This window comes from Fistularia commersonii, chromosome 5 (assembly GCF_037954325.1).
Source record: "Fistularia commersonii isolate RoL2024-O1a breed Wild chromosome 5, RoL_Fcom_v1.0, whole genome shotgun sequence".
Classification (NCBI taxonomy): Eukaryota; Metazoa; Chordata; class Actinopteri; order Syngnathiformes; family Fistulariidae; genus Fistularia; species Fistularia commersonii.
Genome location: NC_141288.1, coordinates 10,307,372 through 10,334,070, shown reverse-complemented (window position 1 = coordinate 10,334,070; position 26,699 = coordinate 10,307,372). Strand labels below are relative to the sequence as shown.

General features: G+C 39.6%; 1 protein-coding gene across 1 annotated transcript in view; it reads right to left on the bottom strand.

Moving 5' to 3' along the window:
• Window positions 1-26,699, bottom strand: part of tmem178bb (transmembrane protein 178Bb) — a 169,168-nt gene that overhangs the window by 48,425 nt on the left and 94,044 nt on the right. Inside the window, exon 2 of the mRNA XM_086146753.1 lies at window positions 21,241-21,354. Coding sequence (XP_086002879.1) covers window positions 21,241-21,354 — 114 coding nt within the window. The remainder of the gene's footprint in view (window positions 1-21,240; window positions 21,355-26,699) is intronic.

Below are 26,699 nucleotides of genomic sequence, written 5' to 3'. Positions count from 1 at the left end.
CAGATCGTAAGACAAGAGAGAATGGATCCACAAGCCCGTGAAACTGGACAACAGGCTTCCAGGCTGCGATGTTGTACTTAACCCTAATGTCTATTATAGCGGTTTTGGAAAGAATGACAATGTGGCAGACACTTTGAGGAGGATACAGATGTCTGTCAAAGTGTTTCTGACAGAAGGTAGAGTAAGATGTGAGCAGTGACCAGGCGGGAGAATTACTAATGTCAGTCAGCACTACAGTCCCTCTGCAGAGTCACTCAGCCTGCAGCTCTCAAGGAACCTTTGGTGACCAATGTAACGGTACTTTGCCCTGTTAAATGTGTGATGAATTATCCTAAAATTAAGATATTTTTCTGAAAAATTATTAGGAAATTAATAGAATATAAGTCACTAAGAAGCAATTGAATACTAGATATAGGAAATTCAGCATGAACAAAAAAAAACAAAACAAAAACTATTAGTAGACACACAAATTTTTGACCACTATTTTTCATAGATCAGAAAGAAAAAGCACCATATACAGCTCTTGACAAGTATTGTGGTTCAATGTTAAGAGTGCTCCTCCAAGTTTATAGATCTTGTTCATTTTGGTCAAAAGCTGTCGCAGTTTGACAGAAGTCAGGCACAACATGGGCACTGCATTCATATAATTTCAAAATGAAATATAAGATATGTCTTTTTGCATTTGTCATCTCTTCATTAGCATGGTAGATGCTTGCACCAAGTCAAAAATCCACATTTAACCAGACTTTTCCACCGGAATGACCAGAGGCTTATGTTCAAAGTTAAAAATTGTGAAGTTTTGTCTGCAAGCCACAGCTCCAATCAGTACAAACTAACAATAAACTCCATTAAAACAAACCAAAAATCATTAACCATGCAAAGCTTCTTATCTGTGACAGATGCACAATCATCAAGGGAGCATTTCAAAATCAGTCAGTATGAGCAGAAACAAAATAAAAACAAAAAAAAAAATCTGAATCACTCCCAGTGGGACGTCAGGCCACACGGAGGAAAGAAAATCATGTCGCAGCCGGAAAGCAGCACAGCAGGCCATTGAAGACAGAGTGGAAACATCTGCTTCTTCTTCTACCCCACTGGCTCACAGAGATTATGGGGAGTGCTCTCGTAATTAAAAGCACAATAAATGTGCAGAAGAGAGTGGTTTAGCAGAAAGGGGTTCTACCTAAATGAGTTCCCAGCAGAGCAAAAAGCATGCGCTGATATTCAGATGCCGGTAATTCATCATGATGGATCATTTCAATAAGTGAAAACTCAAAATCTGAAACTGGCCGATCATTTTCAGGGACATTTCTTGCTGATATTTTGGCCAAAATATTCAGATTAATATTCATATTTACCACTGTTAGAGCAACATCTAACACAATTTCTTGCAGACTGTCAAATCCTTTCATGAACTTTTGCATGAAATTTCTTGAAAAAAAAAATTCTGATAGGTTAGGTCCTTTTGTTAGGTCCTTTTTCAGGATTCGGAGTTATATAAAGCTTTCTTGTACTTATTCATTCATTCATTCATTCATTCAAACATTATTCACATTGCTTATTCTACACTGAAGGTACCAGGGGAGTTGGAGCCAATCTCAGCCTATCTCTCAGTGTGTGACAGACGGGGTTCACCCAGGACTGGTCGATAGTTGATCATAGGGCCACGTACAGGCCCTTTACTCGCTCATTCATGCATTTGAGCAATCTTGGCACTCCTAATGCATGTTTTTGGACTTCAGGAGGAACCCAGGGAACCAGGTGGAAATCTAGTCAGACACAGGGGAAAGGATGCAAACTCCACACAGAGAGGCTCTTTCGGATCAAACCATGGACCTTCGATGTGCTAACCACTGTGCCACCCTGCCGCCCCTATTCTTGTCAATATGGACTAAATTTGTGTGATTCATGGTGACCTTGTGATAACACCTTATTTTCAAGTTATACCTCTCTAGCTTTCAGGTCTTATTTGGCTCCTGTTTTTTCCTACAAAATATAGTCATGGTTGTTGTGAAATTTGAAATGGTTTCCAAAGGTACAATTTGTTTGGGATATATTAAAAAGATTTTCCAAAGCAATAATACAACATTTCTGAGGGCTAAATGTGATTTGATGTGATACACTAAAATTATTCATCCCAGTGTTGGATATATTAAAGAAAGAAAGAGTCTCCATCTTATAAATATAAATATTGGCCAGCTCCACTTGGCTCTAGGGTCTTATTATGATGTATCCACTCTGTGATTCTGGACCTCTCGGTTTACAAGTGAAGCCACCGCATGTACTGCAACTAACACTTACTGTACTGAATGAAAACAGCCCTTCATCGCATGACATACCTCCAAACAAAGACTTTTGAAGAGTATTTTGTGTCTTCTTCCTCTTCTTCTTCTTCTTCTTCTTCTTTCGGCTTTTCCCTTCAGGGGTCGCCACAGCAAATCTACTTCCTCCATCTAGCCCTATTGTCCGTATCCCCCTCTCTCACGCCAACTACCTTCATATCCTCTCTCACTACATCCATAAATCTTCTCTTTGGTCTTCTTCTAGACCTCCTGCCTGGCAACTCCAGTTCCAGCATCCGTCTACCAATATATTCACTATCCCTCCCCTGTACATGACCGAACCATCTCAGTCTGGCGTCTCTGACCTTCTCTCCAAATCATCTAACATGTACTGTTCCTGTGATAGACTCATTCCTGATCCTATCCATCCTCGTAACTCCCAAACAGAACCTCAACATCTTCATCTCTGCCACCTCTAGTTCTGCCTGCTGTCTTTTGGTCATTGTAACTGTTTCTAGGTCATACAGCATCGCTGGTCACCACTGTCTTGTACACCTTGCCTTTTATTCTGGCCAATAGCCTTCTATCACATAGTACCCCTGATACTTTTCTCCACCCATTCCAACTTGCTTGGACCCGTCTCTTTCTAGGCATGAAGCCATATTGCTGTTCACAAATGCTGACTTCTGCTCTCAGACTAGTTTCCACTCCTCTTTCCCTTAACTTCATTGTATGGCTTATCAACTTTATCCCTCTATAGTTGCCGCAATTCTGCACATCCCCTTTATTCTTAAAAAAAGGCACCATCCCACTTTGTCTCCACTCTTTAGGCATCTTCTCACTCACTAAGATCCTGTTGAATAATCTAGTCAGAAAATCTACCGCTGCCTCTCCTAGACACTTCCACTCATCAGGACCAACTGCTTTTCCACTCTTCATCCTCTTCAATGCCTTCCTCACTTCACTTTTACCAATTTGTGCTACTTTGTGGTCTACAATAGTCACCTCTTCTACCCTTGCATCTCTTTCATTTTCCCCATTCATCAGCTCTTCAAAGTACTCTTTCCATCTTCTAATCACTCTTCTAGCATCTGTCAATACATTTCCATCTCTATCCTTAATCACCTGTACCTGTTGCACATCCTTCCTATCATTATTTCTCTGTTTTGCCAACCTGTATGGATCATTCTCACCCTCCTTACTATCCAACCGAGCATACAAGTCATCGTACGCCCTTTGTTCTGCCTTTGCTACCTCTATCTTTACCTTACGTTGTATCTCCCTGTACTCTTGTCTGTTCTCTTCAGTCCTCTCAGTATCCCAGTTCTTCTTTGCTAACTGCTTTCTCTGTATATACTCCTGCACTTCCTCATTCCACCACCAAGTCTCCTTATCCACTTTCCTTCCAGATGACACACCAAGAACACCTCTACCTGTCTCCCTGATAACACTAGCTGTTGTTGTCCAATCACCTGAAAGCTCACCCTGACCACCCAGACCCGTTCTCAACTCCTCCCTGAAAACCTTGCAACACTCCTCCCTTTTCCGCTTCCACCACTTTGTCCTCTCCTCTGCCTTTGTCCTCTTCACCTTCCCTGTAATCAGAGTCATCCTACAATTCACCATCCTGTGCTGTCTGGATACACTCTCACCTACAGCTACTTTGCAGTCACTGATCTCTTTCTGGTTACCTCGTCCATACAAGCTGTAGTCTACCTGCGTGCTCTTACCTCCGCTCTTATAAGTTACCCTATGTTTCTGTTTTTTTCTAGAAGAAGGTGTTCACTACAGCCATTTCCATCCTTTTGGCAAAATCTACAACCATTAAAGAGTATTTTGTGTACTTTGATAGATATTGCACTGGCCATGCTTCACTCCAGTCTCAGTGGATCACAGACAGGGGATGTCCTGCCCAGGTGAAACGATTCCTGCCTCATATATAGTGATGAATCACCGGGGCTGAGAGTCAGTCCAGATCAGTGGAGAGTGTGGAAAAGAGGCAAAGGGACTGCTTCAAGCAGGTTGGAATGGGTGGAGAAAAGTATCAGGGGTACTATGTGATAGAGGGCTATCAACCAGAATAAAAGGCAAGGTGTACAAGACAGTGGTGAGACCAGTAATGCTCTCTGGCCTAGAAACAGTAGCAATGATGAAAAGACAGGAGGCAGAGCTAGGGGTCACGCAGATGGCAATGCTAAGGTTCTGTTTGGGAGTTAAAAGGATGGATAGGATCAGGAATGAGTCTATCACAGGAGCAGTACATGTTAGATGTTTTGGAGAGAAGGTCAGAGATGCCAGACTGAGATGGTTCGGTCATGTACAGAGGAGGGATAGTGAATATATTGGTAGATGGATGCTGGAACTAGAGTTGCCTGGCAGGAGGTCTAGAAGAAGACCAAAGAGAAGATTTATGGATGTAGTGAGAGGGGATATGAAGGTAGTTGGTGTGAAAAAGCAGCATGCTGCGAATAGGGTTAGATGGAGAAGCTTGAATCGATGTGGCAACCCCTGAGGGGAAAGTCCAAAAGGTGGAGCAGAAGATATAGATATTCTCATGAGAGAGCCAAAACTTTACTTTTACTACTTAAATGTTCAGGTTTGAGGATTTGTTAACATTTTGGTTTTAACAAGAGCATTTTGGTTTCACAATAACAAAATGAATCCTCAAAAATACAACTTGCCTAATAATTGTGCATGCAGTGTATAATGAGGTGCATCCAGGACAGTCAACTATGTATTTCAGCCTTGTTTCCACCCTGGTAATTATGCTTAATCGTGCTCCCCATCAATCACCCACAACTACCACCAGATCCAAAGATAGATGGAGGGATCAAGTGCAAGACAGCTTGAGAAATGCTCACCATGCCAATCAGCAGCCTCTTCACCATGTCTAAAAATGGAAACAAACTGATTTCTCCAGTAATTATCAGAGCCATAATTGCCTGCTGCTTAGCATAATCTCTTTAATGGGATATCAGATGGCAGAAAACTTCAAGCTGCTGATCAGTCTCTGTCAATAACAGCACAATCCGTGATGTGATGCCACACTGACATGTGATACAGGATGTTTATGACAACAGGGAAGTACAGGATAGCTGTCTAATAAAATTGAAGACGGACTCAGTGCCAACAGCTGAAAAAGTAATTCTGCTTGGCTGGTAGTATGTGGCAAGATACAATTACCATCTATGAGGGAGTTACTTATTAACTATTTTGGAAAGAAAATAAATCTGGTGAGTGTGAAATAGCAGTAAACTAGTGACATCAGAAGAAAAGAGAAAAATAATCCGAATATTGCATTATATCTGTAGTTTATTTTTCTTCTTAAAATTGGTCAGAAAATAGGAAATCAATGCATCTGTGTTATATACATCTTTAATAGCAGGTGGGACCTAATGTCTGTCAAGCAACGGTTCATCTTGTGCATGTCAGATTGTGCAGATTATAGTTTCAAACTGATCACTTTCAAAAGTTGAGCAAGATGAACGACGGCAAAGAAGAAAATTGGGATGCAAACTTTAAGATGATGTTGATAAGGACGCAGAGTCATCAAACAGACGAGGCTGACAGGAGGTAAGGTGTGATGGATTGTCGCGCAACTATAGTGTTGTAGAAGACTCCATCCTTATAGGGACACACGGCCAAGGTTCTCAATAGCATCCTCGGTAGAGGGGGTTGCTGAAAAACATCCCGAAATCCAAGGACACATCCACAGTATTGCATTTTATACTTCATGCTATCTGATTTTAATTATTGTAATGATTTATGACAGTAAATTATGTAGATTTCTTTTTGTTTGTTAGGTTAATTTTCTTGGATCAAAACAGTCATTAATGGAATCGAATACAATGGAATAGTTTGCTTTTTAAATGGTAATATCAATTAATTCAGTCATTATCTGAACTGCTTATGCCACACTCAATCTCACAAGGGAACTGGAGCCTTTCTCAGCTGTGATTGGGCTAGAGACAGGGTTCAGCCTGGACCGGTCACCAGTCAATCACAGAGACACACGGAGACAAACAATTCACACATGACATCATTCAAACTCATTCACACATCTTGGCAATTCGGAGTCTTCAATTAATTTAATGCATGTTTTTGGACTGTGGGGGGAAACCAGAGAAAGCCACAAAGACATGGTGAGAACATGCAAACTCCACAAAGAACAGGCTGCTGATGGAATCGTACTACAGACCCTGTTGCTGTGAGGGGAAAGTGCTTACGACTGTGCCAGTGTGCCGCTTTTAAATGCCTGAACCCTACTGTATTACATAATTCTAAACCTTCCTCTTAAGAGAAGATGATTTAACAAATGTTGGCTTCTTCAGAACTTACATGACAGTCCATATGACCTCATTTGAGATCTTATGTCCCATGACCAGTCCACAATTATGCAAAGGTTTTCTCTTTAAATCTTGCTACTTTAGAGATCAGTTACCTACATATACAGACTAAACAATTGTAATGGAATGTAGTCTGCTTATCTTTTATTCTGCTTATATTCCAGATCCATCTCTAGGCCAGCCTTCCTTCAAGAGAGACACATTATTTAAACCAGATGAAAATGAATAATTTACCATTTATGGAATCATGCTTCCTGTTTTGCATTTCATGATTTTTTATTTTAGTTTTAACAACCCACCCTGCTGCCTACATCGCAGACCCTTCCATACTCAACAACTGTCAATGGCATTTCTCAACTTTTTTCTTTCTGCAGTTCTGTTTTCCGCCATAGAGGGAAATTGGTCATCAAGGAGGTGGTGCGTAGTACTTGGCCATGTTGGCATCTGGGCTGCATGTCTGCTGACATGACAACTTTATAAATGACTGTGAGTTCTAACATCTTTCATTTTTGCATATTCCTACTTTTTAGAAAAGTCAATATTTTTGGAGGAGACAGTACTATGACGGTTGAATAAATGATTTTTTTTTCTTTTATTAAAGGAGAAGGGTTGAAATTTGGCATTAATGGAGCAATTATTGAAATTTGACCCGATTAAAAACCATTTCAGTGACTTCAATTATAATCTTACATTAGTGTGCTAAAAATAAATGTAGCTAAAACTAAGGGACTAATCATCGTTGCAAAGAGGACATTTTCAGTGGAAGATCAGCATGCTGAGACTGCTGATTTTCTGAAATTATGAACTATATCAAAAACAAATACATTATACTGGATACTAAACAAAAAGTCAGTGACCTATCTCTTAGGCAGCAGATTTCAAAAGTAGATCATATAACAAAAAGTTTTGGGTGTTAACTTTTCACCCCCCTTGCATGGTTCACCACTTTAAACTATATACCTGTATATTTAAGAAAAAAAAAAAGAACTCAACAGCATTGTGTAATGGCAGCAAAATCCTTGGAAATATTTGACTCATCTTTTTACTGAGAGGGCAAAGAAGACATAATGAGATGAGAAGTTATATTGCATATCCTCTTTCCTGTTAGCCTCCGTCCTTCAGGGGGTGCTACATTGTCATTGGCAAGCAAGTGTTTAAAAAAAAAGATGCCACAATGATTTTCACAAAGTGACTGAAGTCATATTTACACTGTTCTGACAGTTAAGAGAGGCTTCTTGTGTTCTGGTCTACTTCCATGAGACTGACTAAAATGCTGATACACTAGTGGTTGGATAAAAGGCCAGAGTAACCAAATATCATTGAGCTGAACACTTATATATGAAATGCCATGGTGGTCAAATATCTGTTTATTTGACAAAGGCAAAATGTGTCGCAGAACAAGAAGAAGATGATTAATCAGTCACTATCAAATTTTGTTTTGATTTAAACAATTCTCTGACTATTTTCTGAGTAAACTTTTAATTCTCACAGAAAACAAGCAGTCCAATGGATAGAAAGAGAGTGTAAACACATTTACATGGTAAAGACTATTACACTGACCTTATAAACGCCTTTTTTGAACTGCAGTTCAAAAAGGCATTTTTAAATGAAAGCAAATGGGCTCCTATATTGTATCTATTCTATCCACAGAGGAAATATATTAATTCGTAAGTCGAGCTTGCAGACCAGAGTGAAAAGCTTGCAAACTTCCTGGTTTGTACCAAAGGTAACATCCTCCTCAGTTGCCAAAGCCTGTGTGAACACAGCCTGGCTGAAAAGGAGGTGGGTCTCCAGAGTTCTCCGCGATTGGAAAATACCCGTCCACTCTAAGTCCAAGATACTCAAGTGCATTGTGCACCCAGTTGCCCGACAGTATATGGCTCTGAATGTTGGCAGCAGGCATTACATGCAATGGAGATGGGTACGCTTTGGTGGGGTCTTGGCCCCTCACAGATAGATTACACCAGAAATGAAGATGTGCGCAAAGCCATAGGAGACGCACAAAAAACACACCAAATGCATGAGGCCTGCCAAGTGATGTGAAATGACAAGATGTCAGCAGCCAGGACTACTCTGTGCCCAAGCCCTGATGGATGCCGGCCTCGTGGACATCCAAAGAAGCTATGGCTCCCTCCATCACCTTAAAGAAGACATGTGACTCACAAATGTCACCACTGACAATGCCGTGATCGAAAGAAGTGGAAATCAGTGTGGATAAAAGCAGACACTGCAGCCACATCGGACAGCGCTGAGAAAATGATGATGATGATCAACCAGGCTTGCCACGGCAGAACATCATTTTGAACCAAACTGCTCATCCATGTGCTATGAAACTTGTAGAACAGACAAAGGGGTTTCTCCGTTGAAGCAACGCTGCAGAAAAATTATGTTGCGGCACTGGCAGTTACTGTGAGACTCTGAATGTCAGAAAAATGGTATGCTATTGAAAAGCTGAAGATGATGGCTTTACACGACTCCTTCTAGTGAATGGACAGGATTGGGCGTCACAACAATACTGTGCAATAATAGCTATTAGCAGGTTGCTATGAAGGACTTTGCAGTTTGAAGACCATCAAAATTGAAGAAACAGCAGTAAAGATTTTAGATTTTAATATGAATAAAGGCAAGCAATTTTAGAAAGCGACATGCTCAAAAGCTGTTCACCCCATGGACTAAAATGTCAACCTCCATAGCAACAGCTTGCCAAGCAACATCTATTTTCCCGTTTTCTCTACGATGACAAGCTTGTGACTCATACATCTGGAGATAAATGACTCACAATCACTGCTCATGCAAGTGGTGCTCAAGTGGTTCACAAACTCTTTATTGTACCAAACATCAACTTGATTTGAATATAATTCAATCAAGTTACACTACAAATGACAGATTTCAATTTCACTATCACCTATGACATGGTTCCTATCTCGTTGAAAATCCTTTTTTTTTTTAACTTCCTACTTCCCAGTGCTTGGGTGCAAGATAATGGTCAAAACATACACCATGTTTGTGTCCTAAGTCACTTTGTCTCAGGAGTCCCTTCACTGGAAGATCCTGGCAGCCTCTGCCCGTCCCTTGCTTCACTATTATGATGTTTGAGCTAGTTTACAAGAGTCCGAGATAGTTCACAAAGATTCTGGAAGATACTTGAAGATTATCTCTCCCTGAAATCCAGCAGATGTGTATTGAGTTTAAACATGGCAGCCTGTCAAATCATGGCTACCTTATTCGCCCATGTACAGTTTACATTGAGACAACTTTATCCGAAATAAGGAATGGTTGTTTTTCATTTTGAATTTCATTTCTCAATTAGCGCCAGGTATAATTGTGATTCCTCTTGGCATCACCAAGAGGAGCTGGCGTGCTTGCAGATTTCTTTGCAGCACAGTTTGGGAATCAGTGTTTCAGACTGTAAAACTATATCTAACAACTCATAACACCATTACACAGCGCACAAATGACAGATGGTGTCAAAGCCCTTCCGCAGATGGGCTACTGGGCAAGTACAAAATATCCTTTCCTCTGAACGAGAATGGACATTTGAGCATCAGGCCGCTTCCACTCGGGGTTTCTTCACAGTAAATAATGTTTGTGGCCACTTGGCACTGTTGTGTTTTTTGCCTTTGGCTTTGTACGGCTCCAATAAATACAACTTCAGTGCTCTTTTCCAACTCCACAGCTCGGCTTTGAGGTTTTGTTTAACCCAGAGTTTTATGAGAACATAAATATTGATGCCATTGCTGCTCTCCGCAGGGGCAAGCCCTTCGAGGTGTGACTTAGGTTGGCACAAAACACCCCACGACACACATAGACCAGCTCTCGTGTACCCAGACACCATTCACTGTGGCTAAATACAATGAGTGCCAATACTGCTCTTGTACTCTTGTTTCTCTTTCTGCCTCCACCTACATTATATCTCTACGGGGATATGACTATTAATGCTAAACTGCCGGGAGACGTTTTTTATCACCTACCATGTCTTTTACATTTGCATGGTAAGAGTGTAAATGTCAGCGCTTGCCATTTTCCTATTTTTTGGCCAAAGCATATTGTATTTAAACCAGAAAACACGATAGTGCCTCTGACGAAAACATTGGGGTGTGCAAGCTTTCAGGACTTCAAAACACAACACACTTATCACTGTTTAAAAAAGCAAATTTAACAGTTTATCTTTTAAGAGATAATGCAGCTGCAGAGGACAACAGGTCTTGGTTTTAAGACTCTCTCATGACAGAGATGAAAACGCCCAAGGCTGATGTATTTAACATCTATTTACCGAAACCAATTAATCTGCTATGTACATCTCACCTTGACTGAGGCATCTGCATATTTTCTGTTTTTTTTTTCTCAGGTTTTCTGCTGTATTAAAATGTGCACGTGAGCCGGTGAATGTCTGCGTCTCAGCCAGTGATTGCCTTCACTATCCTCCCTTGCACTGTGACCTTGTAAGAAAGAGTTTTTTTTTTTAAGGGATGAATAAATCTTGTATTATCACAAAACAATGCTGTCACCTCGCCTCATAGCTATTAAATTTGTTTTTTGTACCTCTTGTCAGAGATAGACACAACCCCTGCAGGGGGTCTGCGTTATATTTCAATATATATATATATATATATATATATATGTATATACACACACACATATATATATAAACTGTTATATATATATATATATATAACAGTTTATATATATGTTGAAATTGAAACTTTATGCAGACCCCCTGCAGGGGTGCGTATATATGTTTGTTTGTTTTTTTCCATGTATGAAGGAAACGTGTTAACTGTACCTACTATTATTCTAAAATACCCTCTTCTGGCATTCTAAAGACCCAGTTCCATCGTTAAGACTTAATTCAAGGATACAGAGGATCTCAAATATGAGACCAATTCACATAGGCTTTATGGTTCATTAAAACAAAAAACTTAAGATCCAAAAAAAGAAAAGTAGTCATTTGTTTCCGGTAATAGCAGGCATTGGGGAACATGTTGTCATCGACAGAGTTTAACCATATTTGCAATATCAAGCACAATTTTACACTTACTGAGGCTCCCTTGTTTTATTCCTTTCATAGAAACAAGCCATTACAGTATCTTGCTTTCCAGAATTGTTAGGCTCCTTTCTTCTTATGAGATGAAACGGGGCCCATGTATGGATTATAGAAGCTCAATGCACAAGTCAATTACAAATTACAAACCAACTTTGCCTTACTTTGCTACCTAACCTATAATAAATATATGTATATATATATATGCATAAAGTACATATATTTTCTTCTGTCAATACCTTTATCTCTCCATCTTCTGTGGGTTGAACTTCATTTCTCATTTTGATTTTATACGTTGCTTTTTTCCCCTTATTTTTGTTCAATATAATGCCTGTTTTGTTCACAAATATGCCTGGGAAATTTAGATGGCACGTCTTTGACATCAAAACATCCAAAATGTAACACAAAGCAATCAGAATAATTCCTGCTGAGGAAACAACTCGTTTCTCCCTTGGGTATTTGTATTTATTTGTGAAACTAAAAGATTAATGTTTTGAATTTGAATTATATTTTTAAATGTTGACGCTTCAGTGTTCAATAATATTTTTCAGCATCTTTTTTTTTTTTTTTTCAGAGTCTGCAGCATACAGAGAAATAATCAGAAAAATTGAAAAAAGCTATTGTAAAGTTTAATGAGCATAAATACACAATGCATGAATAATACTATATGAAGTCATAACAATCAAACACCAGGTTTAGAGTACCTGGACTTCGCTCAGACCAATTACGTTGGAGAGGGGGCATGCATGAGCAGCTTTCTCTGAACTGAACGTCCCTGGTTCAATTCCTTAGCTCCACCAGCCCAGCATAGTTCTGGTGAGCAAGACACTGAATCCCTAACTGCACCATTGGCTCGGCTCAATGGTATTTCACTTTGGTGTTTTAATTGGGATCACTGTCAACAAACAAGCAGAAAATATGCTAAAGTACACAAAAGTCTGCATAACTATCTGTCTAAAAATTGGGACATTAAATAATAGATTAAATAAAGTATTATCTACTTCAGCCATTTATTTTATAATATTCAATATTTGTATTTAATTATTGGACACAATTCAGTTTAATTTTTTTAATTATTATTTTTAATTTTTTATTTTAATCATTTGAATTTTTTCATGTTCAAAGGCAATTCACAGTGCAAACTCAAACATGGTAATTCAGAAAATCCTACAGCAACACATAAGATGAGCCCATTTCGAACTTAAACAATAGTATACCTGCGAATGGAATATCTTTGTACTGAGCATTAAACAGTTTTTTTAAATAGGGATTTTGTGTTAAAACCAACTGTGTGATATTTGTGCAGCTATTGATCAAATGTAGGAAGACCACACTGGAAGCCTAACTTCACTTGAAGAAGAAAATTAAGACTTTTCTTCCTCGGTGGGATTAGGGATAGGCGTTTGTCATGCATGCTGTTACGTTATCATCAGCAAACTCCACTCCTGTCTCAACAAAATCGCAGGTCCTCCCGAACAATCAACAATCTGTAGCAAATTGAGAACATGGCCGTTCTCAGTCCTTGCTTAGACCAGCAGCCTGGCATCTGAAATCATTGCACCAGTTTTTTTTGTATTTTTTATTAATACTGATGTAACAAAATACATATTTGATCTTCTTCCATATCGCAAAAACACCCACATCTTTCTGGTCTGCTTTCAATCCTCTTAGAATTTAACATAGAGAAGCACTTCCTGTTTCTTGCCGACATAGATTTACTCCAGAACTGCAGGGACATTATTTTATCTTGCTCCACTTTAGCATGCATTTAAACATCTTGTGCCTCATGTTGCATTTCTGTTTGTGTTCATGCCTTTTGTGTCGCGCATAAAGCACTTTAAATTCCTTGTTGAAATATAGAGCAAATAAAACCATCTCGCCTCGTCTTTTGCAGCAAAGACAAAATGCTGAAGGGGGAATTCAATACAACAACGAAACCCCCCGACAGTATGTCACACAGGCCAGCCGGTGGATCACAGTCTGTTTGTTTGTGCTGTTTGTTTGGTCTTGAAATCATGTGGGAGATGGTGACGAGGTGGAGCTTTACAGTGGTGGAGCGGAGGCCCCGACAAATCTTTTAAACAGACGCGAATCGGTGCTTCTCAATGAGGTAAATCCCTGTCATCTCCACGCAAGCCTGCACGCTGCTTAATCTACCGACTGCAGCAACGTGACGAGAGCTAGTGGGAGTGGCTGCCTGGTGAACAATTAGCCTCAACCACAACCTTTAGCTGCTACCTTGGATTATACGCTGTCACTCATTGAGAGCTTTTCCCGGCTCACAACTTATGCTTCCTTTTGAAGTTGCAAAATCCCTAAGCCTCAGTTTGAGAAAACCTCCCTCCATCCTGTCCTCCCTAAAAGCCAGCATCAAAAAAAAAAAAGTATGCATCCTCCCTGCTGCCTGCATCTATGACAGACAGTGGGGGTAGGAAAAGGGATATTGTGTACTCTCCACTGTTACTTTGATGTTCAGCAGGAATAGAAAAGTGCTTTTTTGTTCTTGGGTGCATGGGTGTCGATGCGGCTCTTTTTTTTTTTTTTTTGATTGACAGAAACAAATGAGTATCATGTTCATCTACAAGTCTTTGAAGTGGTCTCAATGTCACACCACTGTTTCCTCAAATATATGTAATGGGAGCCGGGAAAAATCGTCAGGGTTGCCCAAGCTCAATTTCACACACTTCATAAAAAGCAAGACAAGGTTGTCATTCTAACTTAATTCAAACATGGCCCAGGGCGGTGTGTCTGAATTCGGTGCGGGACATCTCTTAAATTGAATGGCACACTATTAAAGTCTGCTAGCTGACCAAATAGCTTAAAAAGGTTGTGTTTAAAGTGAGGTTACTCATCCGAAAAGCAGTTGTTGGTCTCTGGAGCTCAGGATCTGGTTGTAAAAAGAAATAGTTTATAGAGTTGGAGCATTCTTGTCATTAATGCTTATCCATTCAAAGCAGCCATCTCCTTATAAAACACATGCCTCAAGAAATAAAATTTATACAGGGGCAAGTTTCTTGCAGTACACAAACAAAGTGATAAGAAATGTCAATTGACAGAAAATGTAAATGTTTCATAACACAGTGCGTGAGGAATAACATGAGCCTCAGTTCCAAGAATTCTCTGGCTCAAATTTCGTTCTCTGAACTTCCCTCGTGCAGCAGAACCTTTTAGTGTTTGCATTCGCATATACGGGAAGGGTGTAAGATTCTCCAATATGCACCTTAATTGCCACACCCAAAAACAAATCAGTGAAGAAGAGAAAGATAACACAGACAACAACATGGTGAATGAAGTTGCCACAGTATTCATATCCTGCATGGCGGGAATATAACTATCAAATGAGTTTAAGTGTTTTCATTTTCTCCATGCACTGCTTTGAACTGTGAAAACGCCTGCCGTTAGCTAATTCCGTACTTATTCTGGTGAAAATGATGTGAGCCCTGAAAATCCTCAGTAGTGTAGCGAGCCAGAAAAGCTTGGACCTCTTTGTTGGTCTATTTCCTGTTGGTTTTGTCCATGTTGTCACAAGAAAACAGCTAACCAGTGATGTTTTTTTTTTTTTCAATTGTGCTTTTAATTTTTTCAATTTTTTTTAATTGTGCTTATTTTTACATTACAATACAGTCATTTAGCAGACGCTTTTATCCAAAGCGACTTACAAAAATTGCTCTTCAATAACCGAAGATCCAAAGTACCATTAGTCGTTATTCTATTGTAAGAAGTTCTATTGTAAGTCGCTTTGGATAAAAGCGTCTGTCAAATGCAATGTAATGTAATGTAATGTAATGTTATTCAGAAGTCACCACTCTACCAAATAGCCATCTCAAAACCATATATGTACATACATTCATTTCTTCGTTTTTTTTGGGGGGTGGGGTCGGGGGCTAAGTGCGATTAGTGGGGGAGTGTTTGTTGAGGCACGTTTTCAGCTCACAGCGGAAGATGGGCAGCGGCCCCACTGTTCTGACTGAGGTGCGAAGACTTAGAAGAACCGAGACCGGTTCGATCTGCAGCCAGGGGCTCTGAGTGATGGGGTGGACAGACACCCAGAGGTGGCAGATTAGAGGGGACGGGTAGGGACATGTGGCTTGACTATATCCTGAAGATATGACGGGGCTGTCCCATTCACTGCCCGGTAGGCGAGCACCAGAGTCTTGAACTTAATGCGGGCGGCTACTGGGAGCCAGTGAAGGGACATAAGAAGGGGGCAATGGGCAAGAAATATCTGGTAATGGTCGTGGCTTATGACTTTTACCAAGCACCTACAGTGGGGCAAAAAAGTATTTAGACTGAGTTTCGGACTTTTTTTTTTTTCCTTTTTCCCCTCAGTCTGTCTACTTATTTGCCCCACTATATGTCATGAGTCCGTATGGAACCATTAAAAGACCCTGCCTTGAAAAAGCTTAATGATTCAAGGAACTGACATCTGAGCTGTCCAAAAGGATGAAAAATCAGTCTATTTCCTGAAAATGTGACAGGAACTACAAAAAGTTCCTTGAGCATAAAAGGAGCTATAAGGAGCTGCATCACTCGTGGTGCCACTCTTAACGGAATAAAAAAAAAAAACTTACAGAAGTCATCAGAAACCTTTGCCACTAATACTAGTAGAAAACAAAAGACGTGGGATGGTCATTGAGGTAAATTGCTGATGTCTCCATTAGTTCATTTGGCTTTTTCCATTAGTTGTCGGCAACAACCACAGACCAAACAAATGGCTAGCACAAGAATTAGTGAAAAGTAAATGATTAGTGAGGGAAATGAAGTACAATACTGCTGTATGGGATGCAACACTGAGAATAAGTGAAACCGCTAGAGCTTCTAACAAGAAACCACTAATATGTTTCTCTTTGTGAAAGCCTAAGGTCAATTACTGTTCATCTCAGAAGAAACATTTCACCAGACAGTTCAGACCACTTTGCACCAGCAGCTTTGTTGTGCCTGCAATGGTGCTTCTTGATATTAGCAGTTGTCTGGATTTTAATCCCTGTCCCATAGCTGGTTGTGATTGGCGCTTTTATATTTAGAAAACCATTGAAAATCAGACTTAATGGGGCTTGGTCTTGGGGCAGCCTTGTTTAATAAATTAAATTGAAGAAGCCCTTCTGTTGAGATTTAATGTCAAAAATATTGATGGTTGAGAGAGTTGATTTGTTGCGTTAAATATTTGCCACATTAGAAGTTACTCTAAAGCATTTCTCACAGTCAGTGATGATGTAACCCTCCTCTCTCAATTTAAATTACTTTTATATTAGATTATAATGGTTATTCATTATGAGATTTATATGCAAAGACAAAAGTTTCGCTTCCTCTGGTACTTCTCTGTTTTTGTTCAGTTGCCAGCCTCTTCATCTGCATCACCACGGACAATTGTTCTGGATGGGAGACACTTGGAAGAGCAAGTGTAAAATGGGCGTCGAGCGCTCCCAGATTCCTAATCCCATCAGTGGCATGCAGCCCAAAGCCCCGTCAGTTCACATGAAGGACACAATTCCTCAGGTCTCTCTCCAGCAAAGAGTACGAGGTGTTCAAACCGTTTAAAACTTGGGATAGCCTAACTATCCAATTCTTTATCTACCCTGATGACCCCTTTGCTTAAATTTACATCAAAAGTGCTCACAACAACATCTGTCCACCTTTTTGTTCCACCAAGAATAACAACTGTGAAGCATTCTGAGAATCTGATTTTTTGGCAGGACTCTCCCTCAAATATCTGACCTTAATCTGTTTCTGTCACACTAACCTAACTGATTATAAAAAAGGGGAAATATTTTGATAAGTGCCGGATGCCATAGGGACATGCCAGAAGTTTTTTTATCACAAGTTTTTCGCATATGGTTTACTTTCTCTTGGGTGTGTTTCTTCCTTGACTCCTCACCGCATTGACCTTTGATTTCAAACAACAGGTTTATCCAATGCAGAAATTTTGTGACCACTCTGTTGTAGGATATGTATGAGATTGTCGTCGCAAATGCACTGTCGTTGACCAAGCTTTTCCTTGATGTTTGTTCGTCTAATGCAGTGTATGTGCTTCTGGCTCATGTCGGTAAAAGGGAGGGACATGAAAACCCAGTAGGATAACACAGCTGAATATAAAATCGTTGTGCAAGATGAGTCCCCTACCATTTGAATCTATCTGACAGGAAAATGGGACTTTTGAGGCATTTATATAGAATGTGATTTTTTTTTTTTTTTTTTTTAATTTCTTGGGCCCTTTGGACTGTTTTTAAACATTTCCGAATGATGCTGATAAAAATGTATAGAAATTGGGTTACAGCAGAACCCTACAAGGAGCAATGGTTGGAAATAAGCTTAAAGCATGTTGGAAAACTTTCTATGGCAAGTGACCATGGTGTAAGCAGGATTATGGCCTTCCACGATTTAATGGACTTTGCTTTTTGATGGCCTTTGGTGTCGTCCATTAATTCCCAATAAAGGAAACCTCATTGGGTATTATCTTGTATTAAATTGTATTTTGTGTCAGTCAAAATCTTAATTCTCCATGTTAATGAGAAATCGGGTCAATGCTACATGGTCAAGTGCAGTCAGACCCTGAGCTCATTAGAAGCTGATCGTGCGCCGGTTCATGACTTTCGAGTAATGTCACATTAGCGGGTCATTCGGGCTTGTGTTATCCTGACACTTTATTGATCTTCTAAAGAACACAGATCCTCGCTCAAAGGACAGAGCTCTGTACATTCACTCTTTCTCTATTTCTATTTTTCCCTCTGAAAGCCTCCGGGGAGTGGCAGGCCATCGGTTAGAAGAGTAGAGTTATCTCACGCTGAGATGGTGTGTGGATAGGCCCAGTAATAAGGACATTAAACTTCCCTGACTGCGGAGGGGTGACCTTCCTGCCATAAATATGAGCTATGTGTTTTCCTGAGTGAACCAAGATAGTGAAGATGAAACACATCCCTCCCATTCCTATGCTTATGAGGCGAAACCAAAGTAGGAAATGGCAGCAACCAAGCTGAACGTTTTTACATCATTTGCGTACGCAGCACCAGCAGCAGCAGCAGGAGCAGCAGCAGGAGCAGCAGCAACCCTCTTATTTAGATTCACACTTGTGATGTCTTTTGTCCTTGGCTGGAGCCAAACAGCCTTTTCACAGAGTTTAGAGTCTATAATATCCCAGTGGGAACTGGACTTTTTTATTTTTTCAGAAGTAAATGTCATAAACTGCAATGCAATAAGAAAGATAGATGCAGCTCACTACTTTGCAAAGATATAAACGCATCCAAAAAAGTTTCAGTCATTGCCTTTGCTAAAAGTACAGCTTTCTCCTTCTATGTTTATATATGTATATATATAATGTATATTAATATAGGTGTAGATGTATAAAATGACACTTGGTCACTGCCACCGTGCCCTGGATTCAATCCCTGTTACCAAGGTGACACTCATTACATATAGATATAAAACTTTCACATCAGTTTCTTTTTGTGTTTTCAAATTAAATTAAACAGGTCACCAGCTCTACAAAGAAGGGATTGAGGAATAATAAATCAGATATTGATTGTTTTAAGTTAACAAATGCTGGATTTATTTAATTCTACACTTAAATTGGCTTTTGGCTATATACACATGTCAAGTATAACTCAAACATTAAAGACCTGATGATGCTGTATGTAAAACGCCAAATAAAGAGGAGGTCATTTTCATGGCCAGGGCTCCTTTTTGTTCACATAAGTTATTCCACTGATGTTTTATAATTGAAACTGTTTGCTATTTGACATTATAACTTGATAATGTGGTTATTATGCAAGTGCCAACATGAAGAGAGTATTTAGACTGTTTTCATGTTTGATAGACTACAAAGAAACACCGCTTGCCGTGCTAAGCTAACAAAAATCTGTATTCTCATCTCACTAGGAAAAGTCATGTGTTGCCAAAGAAGTTCTCTATTGTTAAATTGCTATACATTTCACAGGATTTTGTTCAACATGCATTGGAGGATGTGGGCTGATGTTAATTTGGTCCGTACACAGTAAGAGATTTGAGGTAAGAACACACACATAAACCTGTCCTCTAGCCAGAATCTCATTGTTCTGTACAATACAGCTGTGAGTTGGCATGGAGACCAGAGCATGCGGACAACGGAGAGGAGTTGATCCTCTCAAGCCTGTCACCTGACATCCGAGGACGAGTCAGACTGGAACAGGAAGCGGTGACAGTTTGAGGTCAGAGCGTGTTTCCACTCGGCTCAGTGGTCTCACGACTGGGGAGCTCAGGCATGTATGGCAGGTATCCTAAAAGTATATAGACTCCCCCCAGATTCCTCTGACAGAACTACTGCCCGTAATCTAACAGGCCGAGAGGAGAGGAAGCATTCAGCTATTCTGTCCGGGTCAGAGCGTACTGAGGAAATAAAAACTGACTCTCACAGTTTGAAGCAGAGTCAATAGCAGTAGTAATAGGGGATGTGTCACCTTTCTGTTTGTATTCCTCAAACCAATTTCTTTACACCCCTCAATGTATTTGTCTTATTGTGCAATTATTCAAGGCTATACAAAAAATCAAACAAAAGTTCATTTTTAATCCAAATATGTTATCCGACCACAACCAACATGTTCTCCAAGCTGTATAACATTGGTGCATTAGCTATACCAGCTGAGTGCAAACCAAAAGTAGCAATGCCCCATGCTACCAGATTAACAACAGCTATTCTTTTTTTACCCATGATGCTTGGAGGCTTTCTTGCCTTACACGAAGCCTGTTTTATGTCAACAGTCTTATACTAAAAGTACAGTTTTCAGCACATAGCTGGACAGCTGAGCAAGCTCGCCTGCTGTTACATTGGTTGTACCTCCAGCTATGCAGTGTGTACCTTCTTCACTACGGGGCTCTGTTCACTCGACTGTGACTGTTTTTTTGCCAAGCTGGCCAATGTGGTTTATTAAGTGCTACAACAACATGTTCTGTTTCTGCATCATTCTGTTCACAAGCCCTGGTTTGGGAGATATTGCACCTTTTTTCTCAACACATAATTCGGCAGAACATTGGTCTTCTGTGGTTTCACACAATTATTACGTTATTGGTCGGAATTTTGAATCGGGCAGAGTTGTTACAGAAAAGTAAGAGAGTTGTCATTGTTGATTGGGCTTGTCATTTGTCATTGGTGACAAATTTGCGTGGGTCAATTCGGGAACCCAACACTGTCCACCTCATTGCAATGGCTCAGTGCTCACATTACACCATGAAAAGACCACCAATATTTCTGTTTCAGTCTCTGCCATTGTCATCCTGGAGGATTTTACACGAGTTTCTTGCACTGCATGAAATGTCACAGCAAGAATGAACTTTGTTTCTGCTCTTGCCACCCCGAGAAAACAAACCCAAACCTTTGATTTTCATTTGTAATTACTTGAGTGTGTCAAGCCCAAGAGGAGCTGATGGTTTTGACTTGAAATTAAAAAGGCTTGTGTAACACATGAAGGTGAGACCAGGTGAGGAATTGGTTTGGAAACTGGTGAAAGGAAAAGAGCCTTTGAGAACCCCCGATAGAAGGATCTAGTCCATCCACTGGCATACAAGACAGCTGGACTTGAAAAATCATAAATAGCAGACTTACGGAGGGAGTGCCACTCGTCCTGCCGTATTGTCTTAGTGACATTGTAGGAGAGGTTTTTGGGTATTGTGGCTGAGGAGTAGTGATACTTGATGTAAGAGCACCTTGGGATGGAACCTGCAGAGGAGAAAAAAAATAAAATAAGTGTTCAAACACAGGAACAAGGTCAATGACACAGGTCATTGAATACGATCCGCGATAATGACACATGGAGAAAAAATAAATGGGATGCTGCGATAACATTGTCCTATGATTCAGGATTTCTGCAGTTATTATTTTAGTACCTATATGCTGGCAATTCATTCTTCTCTCCTAAAACAATAGCAGGCTGCTGGAGTGTAAAATCCTTTTGTGTTCCCTTGGAAAAAAAATCACTTCCAATGAACATTTTTATTAGCTACAACTCTGTCATAAAGCATGTCAGGGAAGAGACGTGTACTTCAAAAGCTATTAACTAATCAGTCAGGGGAGCTATTCACTGTATAATTATAAATGTCTTTGAGGGTCCCCCAGGCCTGATGATGTGTGTGGGATTTCTAGATGAAATGTTTAGCTGACAATGTAGACCGTCAGTCAGAAATATATCTGAATTACTAAAGACAAGATGAACTGGGGAGCAAAATGATGAAATATATAAATAAGGAGGTATGAAAATTGCTTCCTGGAATACTGCTGAAAACGACTTTTTTCTTGAGACTGACTTCCTGAGGCCACGTGAATGATGGAACACACACATAGGTGCTGCTATGGGAAATTATGCAAAGCCTGTGACTCAGCTGTGTAAGATTGGGAAACACGTGACCCAGCCGGCTCCTTCCAAAAAAACGCCACCCTTGCCAGAGTCGGATAGATTATAATCAAGTTATAAGCCCAAGCTGAATGGGAATTTTCCAATAAACACTCTGTGTAGGATAAATATGTCCGAACCATTTGAAATTCCAATCTGCTATGGAGGATTAGCAGACACCTTAACCAATTTAAGAAAAAAAAACATTAAAAAGAAAAAAGGAAAATTGTACCACGAAAACAATTTGACCAGCTCATTTTCTGGCTGTGGTATTTAGTTTCACATGTTCCATGTGTTTAATTTCAATGAAATAGTGACTTGTGTATATGTTGAGAGTTTAGGTTTTTAAAGAGATTTTGGTGTGTTTACACTCATTTAATAAAGTTGTAGAATGTAACTACAGGGTAATACTGGTTTTCATCATACATGGCATCACGGGACATTTATAATGAACTCGATATTCAGTAAAATGTCATTTGGGCAAAATGTCAAGTCTTCTATATCTTACTAACTTTTTATCTTATTTGCAAAGATATTAATTTTTTACATTAAGAATTGATCAATTCTTAAAAAACATTCTTTCAAACCAAAGTGTAAAATAGTTTGTTTAAAACAAACATGTACATGTGGTTTGAGTTGCTTTGTTGGTTTTTTTATGGCTACATCACCAGTAAAAACAAGCACACATGGGATGACTTTGATCAGTAAAATGAAAATCTAAAACATAGAATACCTGTCTAAAATACAGAAATAAATCAGATTAGAAAAGATACTGCTTTGTCAGTCCCACCACAGGGGAAATGCATTGTTCAGGCAAAGTAAGTGAAACAAAAGACAGAAATGTCAGGACATAAAAATAAGTCATGTTAATATATGTATATACATATTAAACATATATAAAAATAGAATAAACCAAGCTTGTGGTCACATTTCTTCTCTGATTGCTGCAGGGATGTGTAAAATCCACCTTTCCTGCCTTCACCAATGACATGAGCTCAAAAACTATGACGATGAAATTGTAAAGCTGTTCTCAGAAGACCACATAGCTGTATACAAACAGGATGTTGGGTCAGAGAAAAGGATAATAGCAGAGCTCTGAAGTGATTTCAAGGCAAAACAATCAAAACATCACCCTGTCCTCGTAAAAGCCAATGCTGTTCGATGTTGCTTAGAAACCATGAGAGATCCCCGGGGTAAGCTCCCAATGCAAGAAGCCGGATGAAACTCCAATTAAACTTCAATTAAAAGCCCAGATCAAATTACAAATCCCTTTTAGTGGCGAGGCATGACAACATGTTTTATCATGCAATGTCTTGTCTGAGTTAAAACAGGACATTATTATTTACAAATGTTCTACTTGCCTTGATAATCAATCAGAAAAAATATATTGGATAGATTTCTATCATATTGGATAGAAAATAGGCCATGTACCTTTTATTGGAAGGTTGCTGCCTTTTCCGAATAAAAAAATAAATACATAAATAAAAGTTCTTATTAGATAATAAAATAATAGTAAATAGAAAAAAATGAATTTAATAAAAGTCAGAAGCAGTGCATATGGTGTTAATAGGAGCAGGTAATAAAATGAAGTACAACTTAATCAGACATTGGAGGAAAATGGTAAAAAACCCAGATGCCTTTGCTGATCTTAAGTACTCTTGACCTCTGTCTGAACAAAATTGATAATCAATATATATATATATATATATATATATATATAATACATCTGTGTGTATATACATATATAGATATATGCATCTGTACAGTATATACATATAAGCATGTGTATACATGTATACACATATTAATACATACATTATGGTCTAAATTTTCAGAGCGCCTCTTCACCTTGCAGTTTAACAGCATTTTACACTAGATAGCAATCACTCATAGCACACACACAATTCTAAACTGTTGGCAGCAGAGCTGCCATGTAACTTGGAGTTCAGTGTTCCCTAGGACACTACCAACATGCAGCTGGCAGAAGCCAGGAACCAAACCAAAAATCTTCTGATTGTGGGATGCGCACTCTATCAACTGAGCCCTAGCTGTCCCATTGTGTATAATATATAATATATTATATGTTATATATAATACACACACACACATATATATATATATATATATACATATACATACATATAATTGTGTTTGTGTGTGTGTGTGTATATATATAGGTATATATATATATATACAGGTATATACCTATATATAGGTACATAGGTGTATATATATATATATATATATATATATATATATATATATATATATATATATAGGTATCATTTCCATCCATTGACTAATATCATGAAAACTCAACGGATAGATAAAAGAATCATCTCATGGACCCAACACACTCTGATCGTACCTTGTGCAAATGGAAATGAAGGCATTGAGGAGCCCTCAAAGGCGACACAGTTGCGGAGACAAGAGGAGCAACCCGTTTCCCGTAGCGCCGCTGTCAACCGAGTAATAATGAAAAAGAAAAGAAACACCGAAGAGGTGAGTCGAACATGCTCTTAGTTCACTTGGGTCAGGTAAAGTTGGCTGTGCGCCACTTTGAATTCAATATGACAGTGCTGGCTGTGACACAGTATGTTCAGCGCGAGACTAATTTTCCAGCTGGTGGAGGAAGAGCTGCTTCCTTTTGACACCAGATCAGCATGTCCACTCTAATTATCTCAGGCGAGGCTGCCAGGCTTTCTGCACATTGCATTATTGGAGTCCTGGGAGATTTGAACAACACAAACAGAGATAACCATGATGACACCATCCCCTGCTTCTCTTCTGTACTGCCGTTATGTGCGCACACACACACGCACAGGCTAGCCAAGTAGAGTACAATGCTGATGTAATTACCCATTCAGAATATATGTATTGCAGTTGGCACCCTGTGGTTGCTACAGCAAACCTTTTAAAATCCTGCAGCTACGAATAATCACGGATCTTGATTAATAACAGAAATGCAGACCAGGAGACCCTCATGTGATATCATTGTTGGACTTTCAAGAAGGTCAACACCAAACAAGCCATTATTTGAGAAGTCATTTGAGTCATAAAAAAACAAAAGAAAGAAATGTTATAAATATAAATGTAAGTACAGACTTCAACTTATTTCTGTTATCTCAAGCTTTTTCTGTATGCAACTACTTTGTGTTGACCAAAAGGTGTTGAATCCTTTGTTCCAAGGATCGACCCCCACACGTCAATAAACTAATTCTCACCTTCCTGTCAACACCGGCACACACTCAGGAGGCAAGGGATGAGAATGGAGGCCTGTCCTAGCACCCTCACCCATTGGACCACAATGAGGCACACGCTGTGGCGTCATCAACCTGTTATAACTGCACATTTCAAACTGAAACGCCGCTCAGACAGCTACTCTCGATTGCGCGAGCGGTGGCTGTATGATGCAAAGACAATTTTTCCCGCCCATCCGAACTGCGGTTCAAAGCTCAACACCCCGACCCGACTGCCTGACCTGCAGACCGAACACGTAGAATTCTGAATGCCAACGGTGTCTCCAGAACTCCAGCCGTCTCTCGTCCCCAATGGTACGCCCAGATGACACCTCACTCCTGTCAACGACCACAAATCCATTGCGAGTCGGACACGGTCGTCATCGGAACTGGCTGATCACATCCCTGATCAACTCATTATAAATGGCTAGTATTAGCATCTTGGCAAACATGAGTTATTGATCAGTTTTGTGGTAGGATTGTAACTGCTGTTTTCCTGTCTTGCCTTGGGTAATCACTGTATTCCCATGGCGTTGCTATTGTTACCTTGTTAACTTGCTGCTCGTCTAATTCTCTACTTTCCTTTCTTGTCTTAACACAAACGCACCACCACGTAATTTTTTACACAGGACACTATCCACTTACATTCCATTATTGTTAAATATTGACATTTTAGATAAATACCTATTTCTTGAGACTCTGTTCCACTCATTAGTTAACATTTTCCAGCTTTGTTGGTGGTGCCCAAAACGAAGGTTGGTATCATTATTGAGTTAATGATATTCCAAGAACTTTGATTGATAGTTATATTATCCCTTATTAATCCCCTTGGGGAAATTCGTTCGCGGCAATTAACCCATCATGGAAGAACTATGAGCAGCAGGCTGCCAGGGGAGCAGTTAAGGGTTCATTGTCTTGCTCAATAACACTTCAATACACTAGGAGGAGCCAGGAATCAAATCAGGAATGTATGGTTCCAAAGATGATTACTCTACCTCCTCCGCCACGCCGCCCCCAAAAGGTGAAACCCTGGCCTCCCGCGTGACAGTCAGGGATACTTACCGCTATACTAACGAGGAGATAAGTAACAATCATCATCAATAATTGTTCCACTCCCTGCACCACGAATGGTGCCCCCGTGTGAGGATAGAGAAGAACAGCGCACAACAAATGGTAACCTGCCTGATGCCCGGAGTAAAACAGTCTGTCACAATATCCACACATAATACCATAAATTACTTAATTTTTAAAATTTGATAATTTATTAATAGGTTTAATTATTTTTGAATTTCAGTTTTTTTTCCATTATCAATTTTGATTACAGTATTTTTTGCTATTCCTTCCTTTTTTGTTTCTCTCTTCTGCTACTCACCAAGCAGATGTACTTTGTGGTGTTGAGTTCAGTGTGCTGGTAATAGAGGAACATTAGAAAGTAG